Source organism: Dipodomys spectabilis, unplaced genomic scaffold, assembly GCF_019054845.1.
Source record: "Dipodomys spectabilis isolate Male_0828 unplaced genomic scaffold, ASM1905484v1 ptg000542l, whole genome shotgun sequence".
Classification (NCBI taxonomy): domain Eukaryota; kingdom Metazoa; phylum Chordata; class Mammalia; order Rodentia; family Heteromyidae; genus Dipodomys; species Dipodomys spectabilis.
Window position 1 is genome coordinate 360,337 of NW_024871219.1, and position 23,462 is coordinate 383,798.

General features: G+C 50.5%; 1 protein-coding gene across 3 annotated transcripts in view; it reads left to right on the top strand.

The window, feature by feature from the left end:
• The window catches only part of Stag1 (stromal antigen 1), a 187,890-nt gene extending 166,433 nt beyond the window's left edge, over nucleotides 1-21,457 (top strand). For all 3 annotated transcript variants that reach the window (XM_042670355.1, XM_042670356.1, XM_042670357.1), the window contains 12 exons: nucleotides 4,527-4,619; nucleotides 7,902-8,076; nucleotides 9,517-9,656; nucleotides 10,536-10,637; nucleotides 12,799-12,947; nucleotides 13,766-13,894; nucleotides 15,415-15,620; nucleotides 17,044-17,218; nucleotides 17,691-17,801; nucleotides 18,722-18,836; nucleotides 19,375-19,455; nucleotides 19,548-21,457. In XM_042670355.1, the coding sequence (XP_042526289.1) occupies nucleotides 4,527-4,619; nucleotides 7,902-8,076; nucleotides 9,517-9,656; nucleotides 10,536-10,637; nucleotides 12,799-12,947; nucleotides 13,766-13,894; nucleotides 15,415-15,620; nucleotides 17,044-17,218; nucleotides 17,691-17,801; nucleotides 18,722-18,836; nucleotides 19,375-19,455; nucleotides 19,548-19,571 (1,500 nt within the window). In that variant the 3' untranslated portion in view covers nucleotides 19,572-21,457. The remainder of the gene's footprint in view (nucleotides 1-4,526; nucleotides 4,620-7,901; nucleotides 8,077-9,516; nucleotides 9,657-10,535; nucleotides 10,638-12,798; nucleotides 12,948-13,765; nucleotides 13,895-15,414; nucleotides 15,621-17,043; nucleotides 17,219-17,690; nucleotides 17,802-18,721; nucleotides 18,837-19,374; nucleotides 19,456-19,547) is intronic.
• The last annotated feature ends 2,005 nt before the right edge of the window (nucleotides 21,458-23,462 follow it).

The window sequence follows — 23,462 nt, forward strand, 5'->3', positions numbered from 1 at the left end:
ATTTTTTATAATCATGCACGTAGGCCTTGAGCCTTTGTGTTCCTCTCCTAAGAGTCTCCTCCTTTGATCTCACTGTGCGTATAAGTTTTGTTTCTTTGCACGCTTCTGACTTAGGGTTCTCCTTTGCATCTTTCACTGTAACCTCCAGAGTAGAGAAGGAAGAAGCGAGAGGGGAGCTGACGGTCAAGCCCCTTTAGCCTTGTTCTTCTCCCCACGAGAACACTCCTAGAAGTGTGCTAGAAACAGGCAGGAAAGAAGACCTATACAGGCTGCTTTCTGGATCTTTCTGTTCTCCTGCTGAGTAGCAGGGAACAAGAGTTACCTCTCTTGGGTTTTTGCCCAGAATTCCTGTGGCACACATCTCTATCTGCAGAGCTACTGGTTTAAAAAGGAAGGGAATGGGGCCCACATGGGAAATAATTGCTGTCCCTACAGGAGCACATCTTTACTAGTGATAGCCATTTAATTTCACTTCTTTCCTGCTCGAATCCTTTGCCTCTATCTTTTTTATTTCTTGAGAATTCTATCTTCAGGGGCTGGGAAGGTGGCTCAGTGGTAGAGCGCTTGCCTTGCATGCCTGAGGCCCTGGGTTCGGTTCCTCAGCACCACATAAGCAACAAAGAAAAAAAAGCCGGAAGTGGCGCTGTGGCTCAAGTGGTAGAGCGCTATCCTTGAGCTGAAGAGCTGAGGGACAGCGCCTAGGCCCAGAGTTCAGACCCCACGACTGGACCAAAAAAAAAAAAGAAAGAATTCTATCTTCATTAGCTGTCCAGTTAGTTGTAAGCCTTTGCTTGGTCAGTCCATGATTCCAGACTTGTTCCTTAGTAGGTTTTATTCTTGATGTTATCACATGCAGTCACAGGTTTCTGATTCTAGCTCTCAAAATAGGAGGGGAAAAAGAGCCATTTCTTGCTCAATTCTCAGAAGGGTCTTTCATTTAGAAAAAAAAAAAAAGCTGGAGTATAAAGTAGGTCTGTTTATCTAAAGTTCTGTGTTTGAAAGTTTTATCCAACTTAGCATTTAAAAACCCTCTGGAGCTTGGGCACTGCTGGCTCATTCCTGCAATGCTAGCTACTCAGGAGGCGGAGATCTGAGAAGCACGGTTCAAAGGCAGCCCAAGCAGGAAAGTCCCTGAGACTCTTACCTCCAGCAAACCACCAGAAAACTAGAAGTAGCACTGTGACTCAAAGTGGTAGAGTGCTAGCCTTGAGCAAAAATTGCTCAGGGATATGTCCTACTACTGACAAATAAAAAAAACCCAAAAACCTTCCAAAAACCAAAAGTAAATAGTAAATATATTCAACCTAGAAAAGTAAAAATTTGCCAAGCACCAGTGGCTCACACCTGTAATCCTAGCTACTCAGGAGACAGAGATCTGAGGATCACGGTTCAAAGCCAGCTCGGGCAGGAAAGTCCGTGAAACTCTTATCTCCAATAAACCACCAGAAAACCGGAAGTGGCGCTGTGGCTCAAGTGGTAGAGCACTAGCCTTGAGCTGAAGAGCTGAGGGACAGCGCTCAGGCCCAGAGTTCAAGCCCTACAACTGACCAAAAAAAAAAAAGAAAAGTAAAAATTTGGGCTGGGAATGTGGCTTAGGGGTAGAGTACTTGCACAGCATGCATGAAACCCTGGGTTCGATTCCTCAGTACCACATAAACAGAAAAAGCCAGAGGTGGTGCTGTGACTCAAGTGGTAGAGCGCTAGCCTTAAGCCAAAGCAGCTCAGGGACAGCGCCTAGGACTGCCCTGTTTCTCCCCCCCCCCCCCCCCAAAAAAAAATTATGAGTCATGGTTCTTCCAGTATTTCAGTAAGAGTTTTAAACCTGATGTCCTGGGCCTTCAGGAACCTAGTTTTCCTATAGAGTGCTCTGTGAAAGCTAAGCCAGAAACGAGAATTGTTACTTAGGTTTGTTATAACTCACAATTATTACAACACAAGAATGTGCTTTAGTTGTTGATCTTAGAGGCCTAAGGCAATATTAGGATTATTTAGACAAAACATAAGACTCTCCAGTAGTATAGAGATGGGAGGTTTTTCCACCAACATTAGCGATCAAATAGTCTACTTTCCTTGTCTTGCTGTTTATTTAAATAGAAATAAAATAGGTATCTTACCCTGCTTAATACCCCTTGAGTGACACGGTAATACAGTTTTATTCCCTTGCAGGGTATTTTTTTTTGGGGGGGGAATGTTTTTTCCTAGTAATTAACAACTATTAGGTGTTTGTTAAATGGTGACGCATTGCTGAGCCACTGTGTTTATGTAAGAAGTGCACAGTTCTTATATTTCCAGTATTTTCATGTTGCAGAATGGTCTTTGGGGTTAAATTTGAGTTTGCGGCTGGACGCCAGGTGGCTCACACCTATAATCTAGCTACTCAGGAGGCTAAGATTTAAGGATTGTAGTTCGAAGGCAGCCTGGGCAGGAAGGTGAGACTCTTACAATAAAGTACTCAAAGAAGTCAGAAGTGGTGCTGTGGTTCAAGTGCTAAGAGTCTTGTTTGAGCAAACGAGGCTCAGGGACAGTGCTCAGGCCCTGAATTCAAGCCCCAGGACTAGCAAAAACAAGAAGAAGGAGAAGAGGAAGGAAAAAGAGGAGGAGGATGGGGGGAGGAGAAGAAGAAGAAGGAGAAGGAGAAGTTGTTTTATTTTTTCTGTTTTCAGTTCCTGCAGCAAGATAGGCAAGAAACTTCACTTTGAGCTTCAGTATTAATACTCGTATTTTTTAATATGCTAACTGAAATATATTTACTGCTAGTTGTTTGTTCAGTTAACAATGCCTGCCGTTTTGTTATCATTAAGTCGCAGCCCCAAAGCTTCTTGAACTTCTCCTGCCCAAAGCATTGAAGTAAATGCTCCACTGTCTGCTGCTTTGGGGGTGAACACACCTCCCGGCTCCTTGGCGCTGGGGTGCGGATGGGGTGCGTGGGATGGGTCGGTAGTTTGTCTCTCCCTGTGCTCCCGTCGCTGCTCCCCAGTCCCTCCGGCTCCTTTAGTTTCCTTCATTGCCCAGGAAAGAGAACTCTGTGTTGTTTGGAACTATCATGGGCAGTGGCAGAGTTCCTGGAGCCTAAGTGGATCCTAAGGTAGGAGTGAGGGTTCCGATCCCAAGGGCAGCAGTGGCCCTGGGAGCTGGCTATGGTGTGTGGGGTTTAAACAGCAGTAGCCTGCCTCCACCCATCTAAATCAGTATCTGTGAGATCCATGTAGCTAAGCTGGCTTCCTGAACTGTTTTTCAGGTCTGCGGCGGCATAGGGAGGGCCTGTGGTGTTCGCTGTGGCCTGGGTGTCAGTCCTGTGCGGTGGTCATTGCAAAGCCGGTCTTGCGTGGCTTGTGTGTGAAGCAGACTGACTGCTTTGTCTGGAGTAGCGCGCGCAGTGTTTTACGGGGGGTGTTGCAGAGTGCACAGGCCTCAGGGTGCTGTTACACAGGGCACCCCCAGGCCGCCATTGCCTTGGGAATGAGGTCCAGCATCGTGGACAGAGTATAATCATCCATGCGTGAGGCTGAGGGAGCGTCAGTCCTGCCTGCCTCTCCACACGAGCGTCCATGGCGCGGCCTCTGCCGCCAGCTGCAGTGACGTCAGACGCAGGGCCATCCTCCCCTCTTAGCAGACCACGTGCATCCCCAGCCAGCCCCTCGCCCCCACCGCATGTGCCATTAAGGAGGAAACAAACTCGTTTCTGTACTCAGAACAGAAACCTCATGGGGCCTCCGGGGTGGCTGTTTCCACCAGCACCCACGCAGTTCCCCAGTGGATGGGAGCCAGACGACACTGCCTGCAGGTAGTGGTCTGGACCCCCAGTTTCAAGGCCAGCTGCACGTTCCTGCTGGACATGGGCTTCCCGTGGCCCTGGTGGGTTCCAACAACTTGCCAGTGACTCACCGAAGCTCTGTACTGAAATTTACTTACAGAAACACTCTTGCCAATTGGTTACAAGCGAGGCATGGTGCTGCACACCTGTAATGCACACACTTGGATCAGTAGTTCAAGGCCAGCCTGGACTACAACAAATAAAAAGCAGGGCCAGGTATACGGGCAAGGGTGGAGCACGGGTGTATGGCCTCCAGGAAGCTTCATTTTCATCTCTCTGGAAGCTTCTAAAGCTGGCCCCTTCGCATTTTTATCTGAGTACTTACCGCCTTGGCCATTAGGGCCCAGCTGTCAGCCGTTGCACTTACAGGAAGTGGGGGAGGGTTTGAGTCTCTCCAGCGAGCAGCCTGAAGCTACCCAGGGCAGGTACCCACCACCAGTCAACTCATCAGCATGCAAAAAAGACACCTAGCACCCTCGGAAGTGGAAGGATTTAGAAGTGCGCTAGGAAGTGGACAGCAACCAGATAGTCCTGAACACAACTTCGTGTTAGGTATGGTCATAGGAAATACCTAGACTAACTGGTTCCCAGTGATAAACTTTCGAAGTTCCTTCATGCTGAACCAGTCTGGCTGTTTTCTGTCTGTTATGTTTTTGGATCCGTTTTGTACAATACTGTAATTCATGCTTGCATATCTGCCTGTGTCTTCCAGGATGATTTGTTGGTATTGAGGAAAACAGTGAAATCCTTTCTGGCTGTGTGCCAACAGTGCCTATCTAATGTTAATACTCCAGTTAAAGAACAGGTAAGAAATTATTAATTTAGTACCAGATAAAAACAACACAGATGTATAGGTGAATAGTAAAAAGACATCATGTTATGACACTTTGTAATGTATTATGTATCTAACATCTAGGGCAAGAGTGTAGATGTCTGAATAATGTAGTTATAAAGCAAAGTTACTTGTTTCATAAATAAACTCTATTCCTGTACTTTGACAAGTACACTGTCATCACCTGCAAGACTTAAGTTTAGACTTTTTTTGGTCATGGAGCTTGACCTTGGGGCCTGGGTGCTATCGCTGAGCTCTTTTTCACTCAAGGCGAGCACTCTACCATTTTGTGCCACAGCGCCACTTCCAGTTTTCTGGTGGTAGATTGGAGAAAAGAATCTCACAGACTTTCCTGCCTGGGCTAGCTTTGAACCATGATCCTCAGCCACCTGAGTAGTTAGGATTACAGGCATAAACCACCAGTGCCCAGCTTAAATTTAGATCTGACACTCTAAACTCAGGGCTTTGTACTTGCGAGGTTGGCACTCATCACTTGAGCCACGCCTCCAGTCCTGCCTTTTGCTGGTTCAAAACTTTAAACTGGGAAGATGGTTTCGTGGTAGAGGGTTTGCCTTGCATGCATGAGGCCCTGGGATTCCTCAGCACCACATAAGCAGAAAAAGTCGGAAGTGGTGCTGTGGCTCAAGTGGTAGAGCACTAGCTTTGAGCTGAATTGTTCAGGGACAACGCCCAGGCCCAGAGTTTAAGCCCCATAATGTCCAAAACAAAAAACAAAAACTTTGAACCAATTTTTATTGACTGTTTACTAACTTAAGTGCTGGTCCTGGGACTTGAACTCAAGGCTTGGGTACTATCTCTGAACTTCTTTGCTCAGAGCTACTGCTCGGTTACCACTTGAGTCAGAACTCCATTTCTAGTTTTTTTGTTTTTGTTTTAATTGGAGATGAAGAGTCTCATGGAATTTCTTGCTCAGGCTGGGTTGATCCTTAGATCATGGCCTTCCAGTAACTAGGATGATAGGCATGAGCCACTGGCATTGAGCTTAGATTCCTTCCTTCCTTCCTTCCTTCCTTCCTTCCTTCCTTCCTTCCTTCCTTCCTTCCTTCCTTCCTTCCTTCCCTCCCTCCCTCCCTCCCTCCCTCCCTCCCTCCCTCCCTCTTGAAATCTGGGCCTGGGTGCTGTCCCTGAGCTCTTCAGCTCAACTACCACTTGAGCCACAGTGCTACTTTTGGTTTTATGGTGGTTCATAAGAGCCTCACAGACTCTCCTGCCTGGACTGGCTTTGAACTGTGATCCTCAGCTCTCAGCCTCCTAAGTAGCTAGGCTGACAGGCGTGAGCCACCGGCACCAGGCTGGGCTTAGAATTCTTGACTGCTGCCTGTACTAGGACAGTGGGAGCCCTGATGCTGACTTCTTGTCCTCTTTCTTCAGCTCCTTCCCACGCTGGGAAGAGCTTCATTTCTGCACTTGTAACTAGTCCATCCCAGACTCTTACCTGTACCACTCCGCAACCCAGCTGCCCTTAACCAACCTAAGACCTCGGAGTGGGCGTACTGGAGCTGTCCTGTGTGTCAGGAGGAGGCCTTGTGAAGGCTTGGACAAAGAGCCGCTCTGTTAAGGCAGGAAATTCCCAGACTTGTCTACCTGGACAGTGTGCAGAAGTCAGGGTGGCGATGGAAATATCCTTCCAGTCCACCAACTCCGCAGGCCTCTCCACCCAAGGAACCACTGTGGAAACTTTCTTCACTTACACTTGTATGCAAGGCGGAGTCTACCTTTTCCATACTATACTTTTTACTGGCTTTCAGTACTGGGCTTTGTGCTTGACCACCTGAACCAAGCCTCCTCTCTTTGCTTTTGAGATCTCACTTTGTGCTGGGGCTGGCCTGGGTGCGGATCCTCCCGCTTCCACTGGCCACCAGAGTACCACGCCCCACAAACTTCCCGCCCACCCTCCATCCTTGCCACCGCATAGGCTGGATTTGAAGCATGGGGCCCCACAGCCTGGCCTGTGCTTTTTCTGCTGGGCCGGGATGTGGTCACCTTCGAGGACAGATGTAGCACTGTTCATCCTGCGATGCCCTGTCTCTTTTACTGCACCATCAGCATTTAACGGGAAGTAGAAACAGAGATGGTCTTCCCTAACCCCTCAGAACCCCAGCAGTGTGGACTGGAAATGCCCGGCTCCATCCAGTGTCTGCATCAAGGCTGGCTCGGATTCCCACCATGCCCCCTGCCCGCCCTGTGAGCGTGGCTCCTGCAGCGCGCTCCTGTGGTCAGGGTTTACATGAGCTGTGCGGTGGCTCAGGTGGCGGCTGGGATGTTCCTAGCCGTAAATAGCCGTAAATAAACGCCCAGCTGATGGTGCTCCTTAGAGATAAATGTTTAGAGTTTGAATATAAGTTGATTGTTTGGACATTTCAGAACCTCAAAATTCTTACGACAGAGTTACTACATAAACTCATGACATGTATTCACGTCTCCCCCTCCATTAAATATTTACAACTCGGTAGCATAAGCCAGGGATCAGTGGCTCATGCCTGTCATCCTAGCTACACAGGAGCGGTTTGAAGCCAGCCCAGGCAGAAAAGTCCCTGTGAGACCCTTTATCTCCAGTTACCCACTCAAAAAGCAATAGAGCTGTGGCTCAAAGTGGTAGAGCACTAGCCTTGAGCGAAAGAGCTCAAGGCCCTGAGTTCAAACCTTGCACTAATTTTTTAAAAAAGAAAAAACAAAAACAAAATAAAAACTTGGCAGCATAGACCTGTATTGTAATATTTCGTCTTTGGTGAAGTGGTAACTAAACTTATTAAGAGGCCTTACAGTACTTATGGTTTTAGATTCAATTTTTTTTTTTTTTTTTAGATTTTTACTTAAGAATTCCAAATTGTAGTGTACAGGCTTAGGATTCTACATTATAATGTGCTGAACTACAGAGATTATCTTAAAACTTAGGCTGATTGTTTGACTATTTAATAGGTAATAAATTTCTGGTGTCGGTCAGAATCATTTGTATTATCAGTTGAATTTAACTGATTTTTCAAATTCAAGCCAAAAATACTTTATCTGTTTCTACGTTACTACCCTCAAATAATGGATAGTATTGGGATGTGGGTTATAATGAGATAAAGTCATGCTATTAGGTTGGGACATTTGGAGGCTGGAACTTCAGTATTTAACATTGACGTTGCAGTCCTGCTGTTGAGCCATACTATCATGGTTTGACTGCTGCTGGCTCGTAGTCATGTGCCTATAAACACACTTCTGCTAATGCACTCCCTCTCTCCATTTCAGGCTTTCATGTTACTCTGTGATCTTCTGATGATTTTTAGCCACCAGTTAATGACGGGTGGCAGAGAGGGCCTCCAGCCCTTGGTGTTTAATCCAGATTCGGGCCTCCAGTCTGAGCTCCTCAGTTTTGTGATGGATCATGTTTTCATTGACCAGGATGAAGAGAATCAAAGCATGGGTAATTATAGTGATTGTTTTGTCGATATCTATCTTGTTTCATAAATCTCACAAGACAAAGAAAAAAAACCAAATTAGATCTTCAAAATTCTGGTATTTCACCAGGCACTGGTGGCTCAGTGGTTACTCACTCCTGAGTAATCCTCAGGAGGCTGAGGGTGGGGAATTGCAGTTCAAAGCCAGCCTAGAAAAGTCCATAAGACTCTGGGTTTTGTTTTGTTTTGCCAGACCTGGGGCTTGAACTCAAAGCCTGGGCACTGTCCCTGAGCTTCTTTTGCTCAAGGCTAACACTACCACTGGAGCCACAGCGCCGCTTCCAGCTTTTTCTGTTTATGTGGGACTGAGGAATCGAACCCAGGGCTTCATGCAGGCAAGGTGAGCGCTCTACCACTAAGCCACCTTCCCAGCCCAAGACTCTTTATCTCCAATATACTACTAAAAAAGCCTTCAGTGGGGCTGTGGCTCAAGTGGTAGAACACTAGCCTTGAGCAGAAAATCTCAGGGACAGCACCCAGGTCCTGAGTTCAAGCCCCTCAGGATGGGGGTATTTCTTTCCTGCAGAGAAGTAAACTATTGGGCTGAGGTGTAGCTTGGTACAGTGTTTGCAGGGTAGTGTCTGTCTGTGCACGGTGCCTACCACCAAGTAAGTGTACACTCATACCTGTGTATGTACATAAATACATATTTGTGCATTTCAGAACCAACAAGAACAAAATGTAGATAACACCTCCCTTCTTTAAGAGTAACTTAGAAGCCAGTCATGGTGGGTCATGCCTGAAATTCCAGCTACTCATGGGACAAAGATTGAAATTTGAGCCCATTACAGACAAAGTTAGAGAGACTTATATTTCAACAAATAAACCAGGCATAGTGGTTCACAGCTGTAATCCCAGCTACCTGGGAGGCATAGGTAGGAAGAAGGCAATCCAAAGTTGGCCCTGGGTAAAATGTAAGCGAGACCCTATCCTTATGTAAAGTACAACACTTGGTGTATGACCTGCTCAAAACATCCATGTTTCACAACAGGTTAATTAGAAAAAAGCACAGAAAGGTGTCAAGAGTAAATTCCACGGGTACATATATGTGCAGAAGAAAATAACTAAGCCGAAGTCAAATAAAGCAGGCCTGGATGTGAGAGGTCATAGCAGAGCCCAGAACAGATGTTAGCATCTGGTCCCTTAGAAGGAAACTGGGTAGGGTTGGAAATAGGTAAGCCAGTGAGGTTTGACATTAAGATTTTGAGGGCGATACCCTTAAGTGTTTTGAAAGTTTTTGTAAAGCTTATCATTTATGTGTGCGAAATGTGAGCTGCAAAAATAGATCATTTGCCAGCGGAGAGAAGGGAGCTGGGTAGCAGCCTTGAAGAGAAGCGAAGCTAGCTTTCAGCTGCAGACTCTTCGGGAAGGGCGGGGCTCGTGACTCGTTCCTTTCCTGTGCTTAGAGGGCGATGAAGAAGACGAAGCTAACAAAATTGAAGCCTTACATAAAAGGAGGAACCTCCTGGCTGCCTTCAGCAAGCTCATCATTTACGACATCGTGGACATGCACGCGGCCGCGGACATCTTCAAGCACTACATGAAGGTAGAGCTTCAAACTTGGATTCCTCCCTGTTGTGCCGTTAAAGCAAATGGGTGATGGCGTTGTCCATCTGGGCCCCTCAGGAGTTCCTGACACCGACAGCAGAAACACCGTTTCTGGCTGCTTTTTCTCCAAGTGTGGTGCTCAGCACTCTGGCATAGCCAGACAGGAGAGATGTTCTGCCCGGCCTGTGTTTGAGGCTGGCCGGGTTCCACTTGGGACTTGTATAGGTTGAGCAAAATCTAAAAATGTTTAAGCATCAAGCACTTAACTAAGTTCAGATTTTTGATTGAGGAATGTCCTACCAGAAAAAAGTCTGTTCAGATGTCCCAAAAAGTCTGAAAATGTTGAAGTATTTCCAGTCTCCATCTTGCAGGTAAGGATGCTCCTCCTGCCGTCCCAGCCGCAGCCCAGAGCCGCACAGAGGCGCGCTCGGGACCTTAGCTGACTAGGAGAACAGACCAACCATGAGACTCTGAGAAGCTCACACGTGACAGGACTACTCCGGGCCAGACCAGCACTTACCTTACAAATAAGGAAATCGGCACTAGATTAGCATTCCCAAAGTGACCAAAATGGATTTTATCTTCTGTCTTTAAAGCATTGCTCTGTATACTGGACAGCAAAGACTCCTCATGATTATAGATTAGATAGACACACACAGATAGATCCACAAACAGACACACACACACACACACAACTACAGAGCTTATACCAAATACAGAGAGACCAGAGTTAAAACTAATAACCAAACATTTAACTTGCACTATGTTTAAGATGTAAAGAATGGCATTCATACTGTACTTGCCCTTTCACCAGTCCACTCTTTGATCATAAGATTTCAGTTGTTGTAAAGCTCCCTTTTCTTTCTTTTCCTCATAGTACTACAATGACTATGGTGATATCATTAAGGAAACCCTTAGTAAAACCAGGCAGATTGATAAGATCCAGTGTGCCAAGACCCTCATCCTCAGTTTACAGCAGGTAAGAACTGGAAGGGGAGGAGACGAACACTCTGTGTGCTTACAAGGTGCGAAGTATCTTCATTAAACTGTCTCATCTGTCAGTATATTACTATGGTTCCTCTGCAAGGAAATGTCTTTTATTTTGGTAAGTAAACCTGTAGTGTAGTTCATGTTTCAAACAGATGCTCTAGCTTTGGGCCAAATGAAATATCAAGTTCAAAATTTAACATGTAAATTTCTAGAAAAAGTATTTGAGGAAGGTGTACCAGAAATATTCCCAAAGGAAAATGCACTACTAGTGGGCACCAGTGCCCACGCCTGTCATCCTAGCTACTCAGGAGGCTGAGAGCTAAGGATTGAAGTTCAATGCCAGCCCAGGCAGGAAAGTCCATGAGACTCTTATCTCCCGATTAACCAGCAAGAAGCCAGAAGTGGAGCTGTAGCTCAAGCAGTAGAGCACTAGCCTTGAGCAAAAAAAGCTCAGGGACAGTGCCTGCCCTGAGTTCAAACCCAGGACTGGCACCAAAAAAATATACTCCATATATTGCATAAAATTTCTAGAGTGCTTGCCTTGCATGCATGAGGCCCTGGATTCGATTCCTCAGCACCACATAAGCAAAAAGAAAAAAAGCCGGAAGTGGCGCTGTGGCTCAAGTGGTACAGTGCTAGCCTTGAGCTGAAGAGCTGAGGGACAGCGCCCAGGCCCAGAGTTCAGGCCCCACGACCGGACCCAAAAAAAAACCAAATTTCTAAAACACAAAATGTTTATAAATTGGAGGTTTCTGGGAGCCTAGAGATTTATGCAGATACACATGAGTATGTGTGTTTATGATAAAGGTCTTACTTCAGCTCATTGTGGGGAAAAGGATTAGGAATTTTCAGTGCTGATGGGTCAGTTGACAATGTATTATATAAATTTGTAAAAACAAGTTTAAGTCTATAAGAAGATAAAGATAAAGGTCGATTTTCTAAATCCACTTCAGGATTTTTTAAGTCCTAAGAAGTCCATAAAGCAAAAATCTCACGTTGGTGTCTGTATGAACTTAAATAGATTTCCCGTCAGTAAGCACTTTTAGCGAAGTTTAAAAAAATACCTGAGCTGGGTGCCTGTGGCTCTCGCCTGTCATCCTAGCTACTCAGCAGGCTGAGATCTGAAGATCACAGTTCAAAGCCAGCCTGGACAAGAAAGTATGTGAGACTCTTATCTCCAATAAACGACCCGAAAACCAGAAGTGGCGCTGTGGCTCGAGTGGTAGAGCGCTCACCTTGAGCTGAAGAGCTGAGGGACAGCGCCCAGGCCCAGAGTTCAAGCCCCACGGACAACAACAACAACAACAACAAAAAGAATCCAAAGCTGATAGAGCAGGCTCAGATGGGGGGCGCTTACCCCTCCCCCCAGTACTACCCCAAGAAAAGTAAACACAGCTGAGAAACTGGGAGAAAATGTTTGCAGATATTCATAGCTTGCTTCACATGGATTAAAAAAAAGTCAAGTGAACAGAGAGGTATGACAGAGGCAGTTTTCAGAGAGCGAAGCTAGCCGGTGAACACGGAAGGGACGTGACTGCATCAGTGATGAGAGAGGAATGAAGAGGAGGAGATGCGCGCTGGTGCTGCTGTAACTGAAGTGGCAGGCGGGGCTGGGAGCAGGCCGTGCGTTCTTCCTCGAAGGCTGCGAGCACCGGCTCCGGTCATGCCGCTGCCTCTGCTTCTGCACGGATGCACCTGCCACGCTGTGCCCGAACGTCCTCTCAGCCGGTGCTCCGCCGCAGCAGTCTCTGAAACAGCGTCCACAGAGAAAGCCGCGCACTCCTCACGAGAGGAATGACTCCATACACTGACCCTCAGACGCGCTCCTCACCCCCACCCCCCACCGGCTCTCCACCACCGCCCAGGCCAGCTGGAGCGCCTGGGCTCCTGGGCTCACGGATCCTGCTTCAGCCTCCCATGTATCTAGGCCTGCAAGTGCACACCAGCACATCCGTTTAAAACACTTGTAACAGAACAGGAAGTGGAAAGAGTTCCAGAACAAAATAGCTCATTCTAAAAGTCCGTGTCCACGGTATTCCGCGTTGCTGTGGGGACGCAGCTTCAGTCTTCCACTTGGGTTACCTGTTGTAAATGGAAGCCAAGTGTTATCTGCTCAGTGTAGTTTAATTTTTCCTGTTTTGGTTTCTCAGCTGTTTAACGAGCTGGTTCAGGAGCAAGGCCCTAACCTAGACCGGACATCTGCGCATGTCAGTGGCATTAAGGAGCTGGCTCGACGCTTCGCGCTTACATTTGGGCTGGACCAGATCAAAACGCGAGAGGCCGTGGCCACCCTCCACAAGTGAGTGACAGGCGCCGACCGCTGTCCCCCGGGGCCGCGTGCCCCGCCCTGGCTGAAGCAACCCTGGACAGGATGTTCTGTGAGATAATGTAGTTTAGACAGTCTCAACATGGTGGCATTTATTTAAAAAAAAAAAAGTCCTTTACCATCCATTTCCCCCTTTTTATAAAGTATGTCTTATCTGTTTGAAAAATCATGAGGAAAACATGGGATTAAAAGAGTATATAGGGTGGGGGGCGGTGGCTCACACCTGTCATTGTAGCTACTCAGGAGGCTGAGGTCTAAGGATGGCAGTTCAAAGCCAGCCTGGACAAGAAAGTCCGTGAGACTCTTATCTGCAGTGAACCACCAGAAAACTGGAAGTGGTGCTGTGGTAGAGCACTCTCCTTCAGCACAGAGAGGTTCAGGGACAGCGCCCAGGCCCTGGGTTCAAGCCCTACAACCGACAAACAAAAAAGAGTATGTAGGGCTGGGATGTAGCTCCGTGGTAAAGCATTTGCTTAGCAAGTGCAACACACTGGGTTCACTCTCCATCACCAAAAACCAGAGTATAGAACCGTAATTTGGTTGGTGTCATTTCATAACTGAGAACCAAGGCACAGGAACTGCGCGGCTGCTGAGCCCCGGGAGCCCTGGCCTACCCTCACAACAGCGCGGACGCGAGCCCGCGGCCTACTCGCCATGGCCGCACACCTGTACCACAGATAGAATCATCACATTTCACTAACTTCACCGACAACAGCACTTTGCCAAACATTGCTGTAACGTTAGCCTGTGTCTACCTGGAAAAAATAAAATACTGTCGTCTTTTAATTCAGGGATGGCATCGAGTTTGCCTTTAAATACCAAAATCAGAAAGGACAAGAGCATCCGCCTCCCAATCTGGCTTTCCTGGAAGTACTGAGCGAATTCTCTTCTAAACTTCTTCGACAGGACAAAAAGACTGTGTAAGTTTCACACCAACGTGGAAGTGGACCTGGTGGCACGCGCTTGAGATGCAAACACAGAAAGCTGAGGGGCGGGGACAGTGCGGGCTGGTAGCGACAGCAGGCTCTCCCCCACTGACACAGGGAGGGAGGAGGTGAGGAAAGACTGACTTAAAGAAAAGTGAAACGTCACACAATTAGTTTTCGGGACACAGATATGTGCATGCCGACGGCGAGACTTTCAGGCAGTAAGTGACGTGAGGATTGGTGGGAGTGACGTGGTTTGAAAGCATTATAAAATTTTAACTGCAGCCGGGCACTGGTGGCTCATGCCTGTCATCCTAGCTACTCAGGAGGCTGAGATCTGAGGATCGAGGTTCAAAGCCAGCCCCCGGCGGGAAAAGCCGTGAGACTCTTACCTCCAATTAACTACCAGAAAACCAGAATTGGTACTGTGCTAGGGTGGTAGAGAGCTTGCTTTGAGCTGAAGAGCTGAGGGACAGCGCCCAGGCCCAGAGTTCAAGCCCCACGACCGACCAAAAAACACATAATTTTAACTGCTACATAAAAGGAAAAACATAAGAATTTATAAAATAGCATGATGATATTGTGGTATATATGTGTGTACATATATTCTGATACACACATGCGCACATGCACACACACACACACACACAGTGTAATACTTAGGTTAAACAGATCTCCCACAGCTGATGGACTTTTCCTTGGAGCTAGTGGCTGGAGCTGTTTTCCCTGGCGTGTGCCGCGTGAGTCCTCGGGGGTTCTCTTTCTGTGTCCATCCGCACTGTGAGCAGTGTGCATTCTGTCCTTGCCAGTTGTGTTCTGCGCACGTCTGTTGCGTTGGTGTAGTTGTTTGCAGTGGTTTGCAGCTCTTTCTGTGTCAGGCGAGGTTAGAGGCGAGGGCTTGATTCTGCTGGGAGGTTTCAGTTGAGGGCTGGCACGCTTGCTGCAGGCTGTGGTGGGAAGAGCACGCACCGTGGCAGGAGGCAGAGACAGGAAGGGGTCCGCTCGCGGGGCAGTCCCGCACCTCCTTCCCGGCCCCAGCTCTGGAGAGTGACGGAGCTGTGACTGACCAGTGCAGCAGCTACCTCTCAGCGGCCCCAAGCCTGGGAGCTGGCAGGAGCCCCCCGTGGCGCTTCTAGCCGGAGTGGGGACAGGGGACGTGGAGGACAAGTCAGTCCCAGTACTTAGCATCTACATTTTTCTCCGTCGGCCCGATGCGCTTAGGTTGTTGAATTTATAAAGACAAGACCACTGGGTCTTCATCTTTACCAGCGGGGGGTGCTTGAGCCAAAGAGCAGAAGGCCGCCGCGCCGCTGCGCGCTCCCAAGGCCTGGGGTGACACTGAAAGAACAATTCCAGAATCTTTTTGACCACACTTGGAGGTTTTTTGAAACTGGTGTTTAAAGGCAAAGGAAGAAGTAGGAGTGGGTCTGAGACTATCCCAGGAATACGTGACACGAAACCAAGCGAGCGGAGCTGGAAGTGCTTGGGTGACGCAGCGCTCTCCCTCTTCGCAGACACTCGTACCTGGAGAAGTTCCTGACGGAGCAGATGATGGAGCGGCGGGAAGACGTGTGGCTGCCGCTCATCTCCTACAGAAACTCGCTCGTCACTGGAGGCGAGGACGACAGGATGTCTGTCAACAGCGGAAGCAGCAGCAGCAAGACGTCCTCGGTGAGGAGCAAGAAGGGCCGGCCCCCGCTGCACAAGAAGCGGGTGGAAGGTGAGCGCCCCTCCCTCAGGCCGGATGCCCCGGCCTTGCAGTGAGAGAGAAATGCATGTCCTGTGTGTGAGGCGCCCCGAGATGTCCAGGGCGAAAGCTGGAACAGACAGGGTGGGGAGAGGGTGAAGAGCATGGAGATAGAGGCCAGCTAATACGTCCGGGGAACTGACCCCAAGTGCATTAGCCCTTGCTGCTGCTCTGAGCCCATGTTAGTGAACAGGAGGCCACCTGCCGCCCCGCCCCCGGCTGCCAGCTTACCCTCCACCACGCCAGTTCTAGCTTCATAACCTCCCCAGCTCACGAGCAAGAGAGCACGGAACTGTCAGGAAAATGGGACGGGGTAAGTAGTGGATTGAGTCGGTGTCACTGCTCTTCAGCTGTACGTCAGTGCACGCGCTTCTCAAGACAGTGGCAAGATGGATCACAATTTAAATGTGTCATTATTGCCTAGTGATGGAAAGCCCAGAGCTAAGATCAGAATTAGAATTCAAACGAGGCTTTCTCCTTGTGAGCTGGGTGTGTGTCTTTAGATCGGCACGCTAGTTATAATCACTGGTGTAAAGAAAGGCGCTCGGCGCCGCCTCCCCTCGGTGCTGAGCATGCGCAGTGGCCTTCTCCAGTTCTTCCATGCACACGGCGCTCAGAGCTGCAGCCCTGTTTGGTCCTGTAGTTGTAGTGATGGCTCACCGCCTGGAATCCACAGGCCCTGCTCATCTTCAGCTCTGGGCTGTCATCCTTTTCACCCAAACAGGGAACACCTCCGCTTGATCATTCATGACACTGGACTTGTTTGTTTTTTTTCTTTTCTTTTTTTTGTTGGTCGTGGGGCTTGAACTCTGGACACTGTCCCTCAGCTCTTTAGCTCTAGGTGAGCGCTCTACCACATCAGCCACAGAGCCACTTCCGGTTTTCTGAGTGGTTTATTGGAGATAAGAGTTTCCTGCCCAGGCTGGCTTTGAACCATAATCCTCAGGTCTCAGCCTCCCAAGTAGCTCCCAGGCGTGAGCCACTGGCGCTGGGCTTTGGACTTTCTGAACAGTGAATGCAGTCGTTTTTCTTTGAAAGTATCCTCCACCACGGTTCTCCACGCTTGTCTGTTGTTTCCCACTCAGTCTTAGAAACAGTCACCCGATCTTCAGTGAGCGGCAGTCCTTTAGCCGACGTCTGATGAAGTGGTCTAGCTCACCGCTGTTGCTCAGACTTTATAAAGCAGCTAGCTTCGAAAAAATGTCAATACCCATAATGGCACTTACTGATAGAGCAGCCATAATTCAGGACGAGGAAGCGTGTGTGGCCCGGATGACCTCGGGACTTGGGGTGACCTGTGGACATCATAAAGCACCGGTGGGCGGAGGGGGGGTCGGGGATGGGAACTGGAGCCGAGCTGTGGTGACACGCTGACCATGCCGCTGGAACCTTCCAGATGAAAGCCTGGACAACACGTGGCTCAACAGGACGGACACCATGATTCAGACCCCCGGACCCCTGCCCACGCCGCAGCTCACGTCCACGGTGCTGCGGGAGAGCAGTCGGCCGGCCGGTGAGCAGATCCAGGAGCCCGAGTCGGAGCACGGCGCAGAGCCAGACTTCCTGCACAAGTGAGTACGCACGCACGCACGCACGCACGCACGCACGCGGAGAGAGCAGAGCCGCCATCGGACACGACACGCGGGCCACGCATGACCCCCGCGGCACTGGCACCCGGGCCGCGCGCGGCCACCGTGCCACACGGCCACGCCGCCAGCGGCCGCTCCCGTGTCACGCGGGCGAGGGAGAGGCTGGGAGGCAGGGGCAGGGCCGGCGCGGGCTGTGCAGCCTGGTTCCTGCAGGTCGCTGGCTGCAGAGGCTCCGACTTCCTTTACCGCGCAGCATTGGCGCTCGCCGCGCCCTCTGCCCTCAGCCGCCCTTCCCGCGCCATCGCGGTGGCGGTCCTGTGGACGACGGCCGCTCGGTCCCACCACTGGAGCACGTGCTCGTGGCCAGTGAAGAGCGCGTGCGGGGCGGGTGTGGCCCCGTCCTGAGCGCGCGAGGGCCGCTGGGCGGGCGGCGGGCAGTCACGGCGCCTCTCAGCCCGCAGATGCAGATCTCCTGGCTAGGCCAGCCGAAGCTAGAAGACTTGAATCGGAAGGACAGAACGGGAATGAACTACATGAAAGTGAGGGCCGGAGTGCGGCACGCCGTGTGAGTGTCCCGGGCTGCTCATGCGGGGCGGGGCGGGGCGGGGCGGGGCGGGGCTGCTCGGGCGGGGCGGGGCGGGGCGGGGCTGCTGGGGCTGCTCGGGCGGGGCGGGGCGGGGCGGGGCTGCTGGGGCGGGGCGGGGCGGGGCGGGGCAGTTTGGTGTAACCGTTGTGTCCTGCCACCCAGGATGGCGGTGGGAGGCCTGGGCTCTGCGGCCTGTGGCATCTGAATTCCAGTGCAGCCTAGGCCAGCCTTGCCACCCTAGCTGTAGTCTGCCTGTGCCTCAGTTTCCCCCTCTATGAGAGGCAGTCATTAATAGCAGCAAGCCAGATTTGGGGGGTTTGATACATAGCTAGGTCTGTGCCTTATTATTTAATTATTGCATTTAGTGATCTTCCCTCTAAATCTTTAGTGTGTCAGTTCTGGGGTTTGAACTCACGGCCTTGGCACTGTCACTTGAGCCATAGCACCACTTCTGGTTTTCTGGTGGTTCATTGGAGATACGAGTCTCACAGCCTTTCTTGCCCGGGCTGGCTTTGAACCGTGATCCTCAGATCTGAGCCTCCTGAGTAGCAGGATTATAGGCGTGAGCCATCCGTGCCTGGCTCTCCTTTGCCAGTGCTAGGGCTCGAACGGATGGCCTGGGTGCTGTCCGCAGCTGCCTTTTGCTCCGGGTTAGTGCTGTACCACAGCGCACTCCACTTTTGAGTTCCTTTGGGTAGTCTAGTGGAGGCGAGAGTCTCAGGCTGGTTTTGAACTGGTGTGCCGTGAAATCTTGAGTAAACCAAAGAAACGGTGGTTCACGTGCGGGCGCTCATGGTCAGCGTGGAGTCTGTAGGGCACAGTACAAAGTGAGCTCCTCAAGGGAGAGCCAGGACTTGGCGTGGCTGGATCGGCACGTTGACTGCAGCTCTGCTTCCCAGCCGCGGGCTGATGGAGGAGGACGCAGAGCCCATCTTCGAGGACGTCATGATGTCGTCGCGGAGCCAGCTGGAAGACATGAACGAGGAGTTTGAGGACACCATGGTTATCGATCTGGTAAGGGATGGCAGCGTTGGGGGGGCGGGGGGCGTCATCACTCCTCCGTTTGGATGACCTTCCATGTTCGCAAGCTTTTTCTGTTTTGCCAACAACAGAATGGTGTGTGCGCGCACGTGTGTGTGCACGCCGCTGCCCTGGGGCTTGAACTCGTTTGCTTAAGGCTGGCACGCTATCACTTGAAAACAGCCCCGCTTTGGGCTTAATGGGTAGTTGGAGATCCGAGTCTCGCAGGCTTCCCCTCCTGGGCTGGCCTCGAACCTTGAGCTCTTGCCCGAGTAGCTTGGATTACTGTGTGAGCGAGCGTCTTTTTTGCCTTCCTTGTAAAACGTTTCTCACCGCCCATCTTTTGGCGCACTGCCAAAAAAGCAAAACAAAAAGACAAAAACCCAGGACTGGGGAGTCTGCTGTGCCGCCGGGGACACGGAGGCAGGAGGGCTGGGAGTTCAAGGCCACAGACCAAGACCCCAGCCCGGAAAGCCGGCCTGCCCGCTGCGCGACTCCTGGCCGCAGCGTGGTCTCAACCATTTCTTTTCAGCCCCCGTCGAGAAACCGGCGCGAGCGGGCTGAGCTGAGGCCAGACTTCTTCGACTCGGCAGCTATCATAGAGGACGACTCAGTGAGTGCGGCCCCCCCCCCCCCCCCCCCCCCCCGCAGCGCGGGCCGTGCGCTGTGCCCACGCTGACCTCCCGTTTCTCCTCGCCCCCCTAGGGATTTGGAATGCCTATGTTCTGAACTCCGAAGAGAAACTTACAAACCCGGAACTCTATTCTCTAGAGCTAGAGGCCTATATACTGTGATAGCTTGTGTGGGGAGAGAACACTTCTGCTGGGACCTGGTTGGTTGCTTAACGCCGTGATTGAAGGTCAGTCGGTTTTTGCAGTGGCGGCAGGGGAGAGGATGCGGACGCGGCCCAAGGAGACGCGGCGACCTCACCTCAGAAAGGCCGGCGGGGCCGCCCCGGCCCCCCTCCCCGCCCACCCCCCCGCCAGACTGCTCCGTTGCAGATGCGTGTTTTTCTGGAGGAAGGAAGAAATTTTAAATTTTTAAAAAACAGCTGTCAAGATAAACACTGTTATACACCTGTTTTATGGAAACTCCACCTTGAGTAAAAAAAAATATTTTTAACTTTATTTTCCTGTTGTACAATTTAAAAACCGTTTAACATTTTGCCTTTTTATGTTTTAAGAGCTAACCATTTTTATTAAACCTATGAGTACGCAGCTCCGCTATGGCTGAAGAGTGTTTTTGGAGCTCACTGGGTTGGTTGCCCGTGTAGACACACACAACGTGAGCACGCCAAGGTGTAAAGGTGGACGTCGTGCGTCGCTGCCAAAACCACGCCCTCTGCCGCTACGGATAGCACTTCCCCGATTTTATATACTCTTGAAGAAAAAGGTTTATTTTTATTTATAAATGGGCACAAAGGAAGAAATGCCCGTTGCAGCCATTTTTTCCAGCAGATGCTGAACACCGTCCACTTTATATACACTAGGAAGAAGTTTCCAGAACAGTGCATTTTCTATTGGCATTTGTCCTGGGCATTTTTAGCAACTTCTACCAGCAAATAAAGGATTCTCAGTAAAAAACAAAAATGATTCACCACTTGAGGCCCTGCCAAATTCAACTTACAGACGTCTGTTTTCTCACCAAGATAATCATGAAGAATCCTTTGCCATTTTAAGTGTTACCCAACTGTCTACTTCCGTGCACTCAACACCCTTCCGCGTACGTGTGTGAGTTCCGTTTCCTGATGCTAGAAGTCTGTGCTTAGAGGGTGGCGTGCTTCGGCTGCCTTGACCCACAGCTGCCTCCGTGTTACGTGTGCGTGTGACCCAAGTTCTCTGGGGGAAGAGACGCGACCAATCTTGAGGACGGGCTGCCGTGGCTTAGAGTTCATAGTCTGCTTGGACTTTGACGACTTGCTGCTATGTTTTTAAAAGCCCACTTGCTTCCTTTCTGGCTTTTCCCGAAAGCCTCGAATCCAAACCAATCCGTGCACAGCAGTTTCTGGGCTGGTTTTAAAGCCGGTGCAACAGAATCCTGAGGCTTTTTTTTTTTCTTTTTCCCCCCTTTCTACCAAATATTCAAAAGCATTTTTAAAAAAATTCTGTGCATCCAATGATACCTTTTTTTGCGTGGGGGAGAGCAAAATGGATTTTACTCATCCTTTTTAGTAGCCAGACATGAAACAGATTTTTCTCGACATTTGTATAGTTATAAAAAAAAAAAAAAAAAATCAAAAAAAAAAAATCTTGGCCACCAAAAATGTTTCTGTGAGAATTCAGCAGTTCTGGGCTGCAGGAAGGCAGCAGGGCCGGACGCTTGCCGGCCGGCGCTCACCTACCAAGGAGCCGTGCGGAGCCCGCACGCACACAGCCCGGCCCATGGCCTGGCCGCCGCCTGTCTCGCTCACCTGGAGCCGCACCACCGGGCAACAGCAACTCCAATGGGTTTCCAGTTCAGTTTGAAGTCAATCAAACTTTTGTATTATCAGTGTCTCCTTGATTGGTTTTGCTAGTAATTCTGTAAATTGTACATTTGCAATATGAGGTTTTTTTCCTTTTGTACAATTTGAAACTGATGCTTCACCTTTCCTTTAATAAACTATTGAAAATCAGGCTGTGGCAGTTTTCCCCATTCTTGCTCAAGGGTACAAAAGCATCTCAGGAGCCAGCCGCCAGTGGCTCCCACCTGTCATCCTCAAGAGGCCGAGATCAGAGGGTAGTGGTTCGAAGCCAGCCCGGCCGGATTATGTGTACCAAAAAAAGCTGAAGGTGGAGCTGCATCCCTTGAGCAAACACAGCTCGGGGACAGTGCCCAGGCCTGAGTGCAAGCATCAAACAGCAAAGGCCTGCAACTCTTCAGAGTTTGCTCGGGTTATCAGGTTATTTGTTTAAATGACAGCATTAGTGTTTTGAGAAGAGAACAAATCAGATCAGCTCACCAATTTTCATCAGTCCTAGAATTTCTCGGAGCGGGGCGCTGAGCATGGTTTGGGGGGGCGTCTTTTCAGTGGTTTGGGGGGAAACCCTCCAGGTATATCCATGTGGAGCCCACGCCCAGCTGCTCCCGAGTGCTCTGAAGACCAGCTACACAAGGTAAGAGTTTCTGGGCTGGGAAGGTGGCTCAGTGGTAGAGTGCTCGCCTAGCATGCATGAGGCCCTGGGTTTGATTCCTCGGTACCACATAAGCAGAAAAGGCCAGAAATGACGCTGTGGCTTAAGTGGTAGAGCGCTAGCCTTGAGCAAAAGCCGCTCAGGGACAGCGCCCTGGCCCTGAGTTCAAGCCCCAGAACTGGCAAAAAAATAAAGAAAGTTCTCTTGCTGGGGTGCCAGACCCCACGGCCTACAAGCTTCATGGCCTGGCCCTGGGGTCTGGGCTGAGTTGGTGACGGGAGGAGAGGAGCGTGTCTGCTTGCATTTGGGCCCACAGGCATCCAGATCGGAGCTGTGGCCACACCATCTCCCCGCTCCTCGGGAGTGCTGAGCTCAGTCCCTGGCTTCATGGCAAAGGCTCGGGGCTTGCTCAGGCTTTCCAGTCAGCCACCCTTGCTTCTGTTTCCATCCACTCTTGGTGGCCAAGCAGACAGCAGGAATGTGCCGAGACCTACCTGGCAGCTGGCTTCCGGCTGGGGGTGCTGCCTACCACATGGGCCTGGGGGACCCCTGGCTGATGTCAGCAGTTGACATGAATAAAGCCACAGCTCTCCAGAAATCCTTGGGGACCAGGAAGACATGGCATCACCAGAGATCATCCTCCACCATCCAGAGGCTGAGACGCACTGATGGCAAGTGGCCTCAGGCAGCGTTCGGGTAAGTTCTCTGTGGGTTGATCAGCTCGGGAGGGTGCAGGTCTCTGAAGTCCGGGTCGCATCCTGGGAACTGCAGACAGATGTGGTGAGGACCCCAAAGCCCCTTCACGAGCAGCCCCCCGACACCCACCTGCCTGTGACTCACTCTCCTGCTAGGCCACATGGCTTGTGGGTGCTACAGCCTGCAAAGAGCACCCCAGGCTGACGCCAGGCCCCCCCGACTCTCAGGCTCTGACCCAGCACTGTGAGCTCCCAGCAGAGCCTCAGTGCCTTGTGTCAGCATGCAGTGGAGAGCCACGCTCACCTCCTGACAGCAAAACTGAGGGGCAAGGACCCCAAGATTCTCTTCAGCTTAAAGACAAAGAACTAGGGGGGAATATGAAATTGTGCCGGGCTTCAGAAGTTCCCAGCTGGACGTGGCCGGCAGAGGCAGTGCTGCTGTTAGCATCACAAGCATGGCGTGGGGCCTCCCTGGACCAGATGGGAACTTAAGGCCACGCTGCAACTCGACCGCATGCCGCAGGTTCCATGTGGAGCATCCCGTGACCCTAGCCCTGGGGCTCGGTGGCCAGCGGATGCATTCTGGGACAGATCCGAGGGTTCCGACCTAACTGATCCGTCGATCCCTCAATGGTGTCATTGGGAGGAGGTGGTGCACCCCCGCACACCCCTCCATGACGTTCTGCTTCGTGATGCTGACGCCAGCTGACTTGGTTACATCTCTTGAGACACCAGGCCACATTTAATTTCTCCTTAAACTGCTCCTGGCTGTTTCAGATGTGTAGCGACGCCTGCGTCCTCTGAGTGTCCCG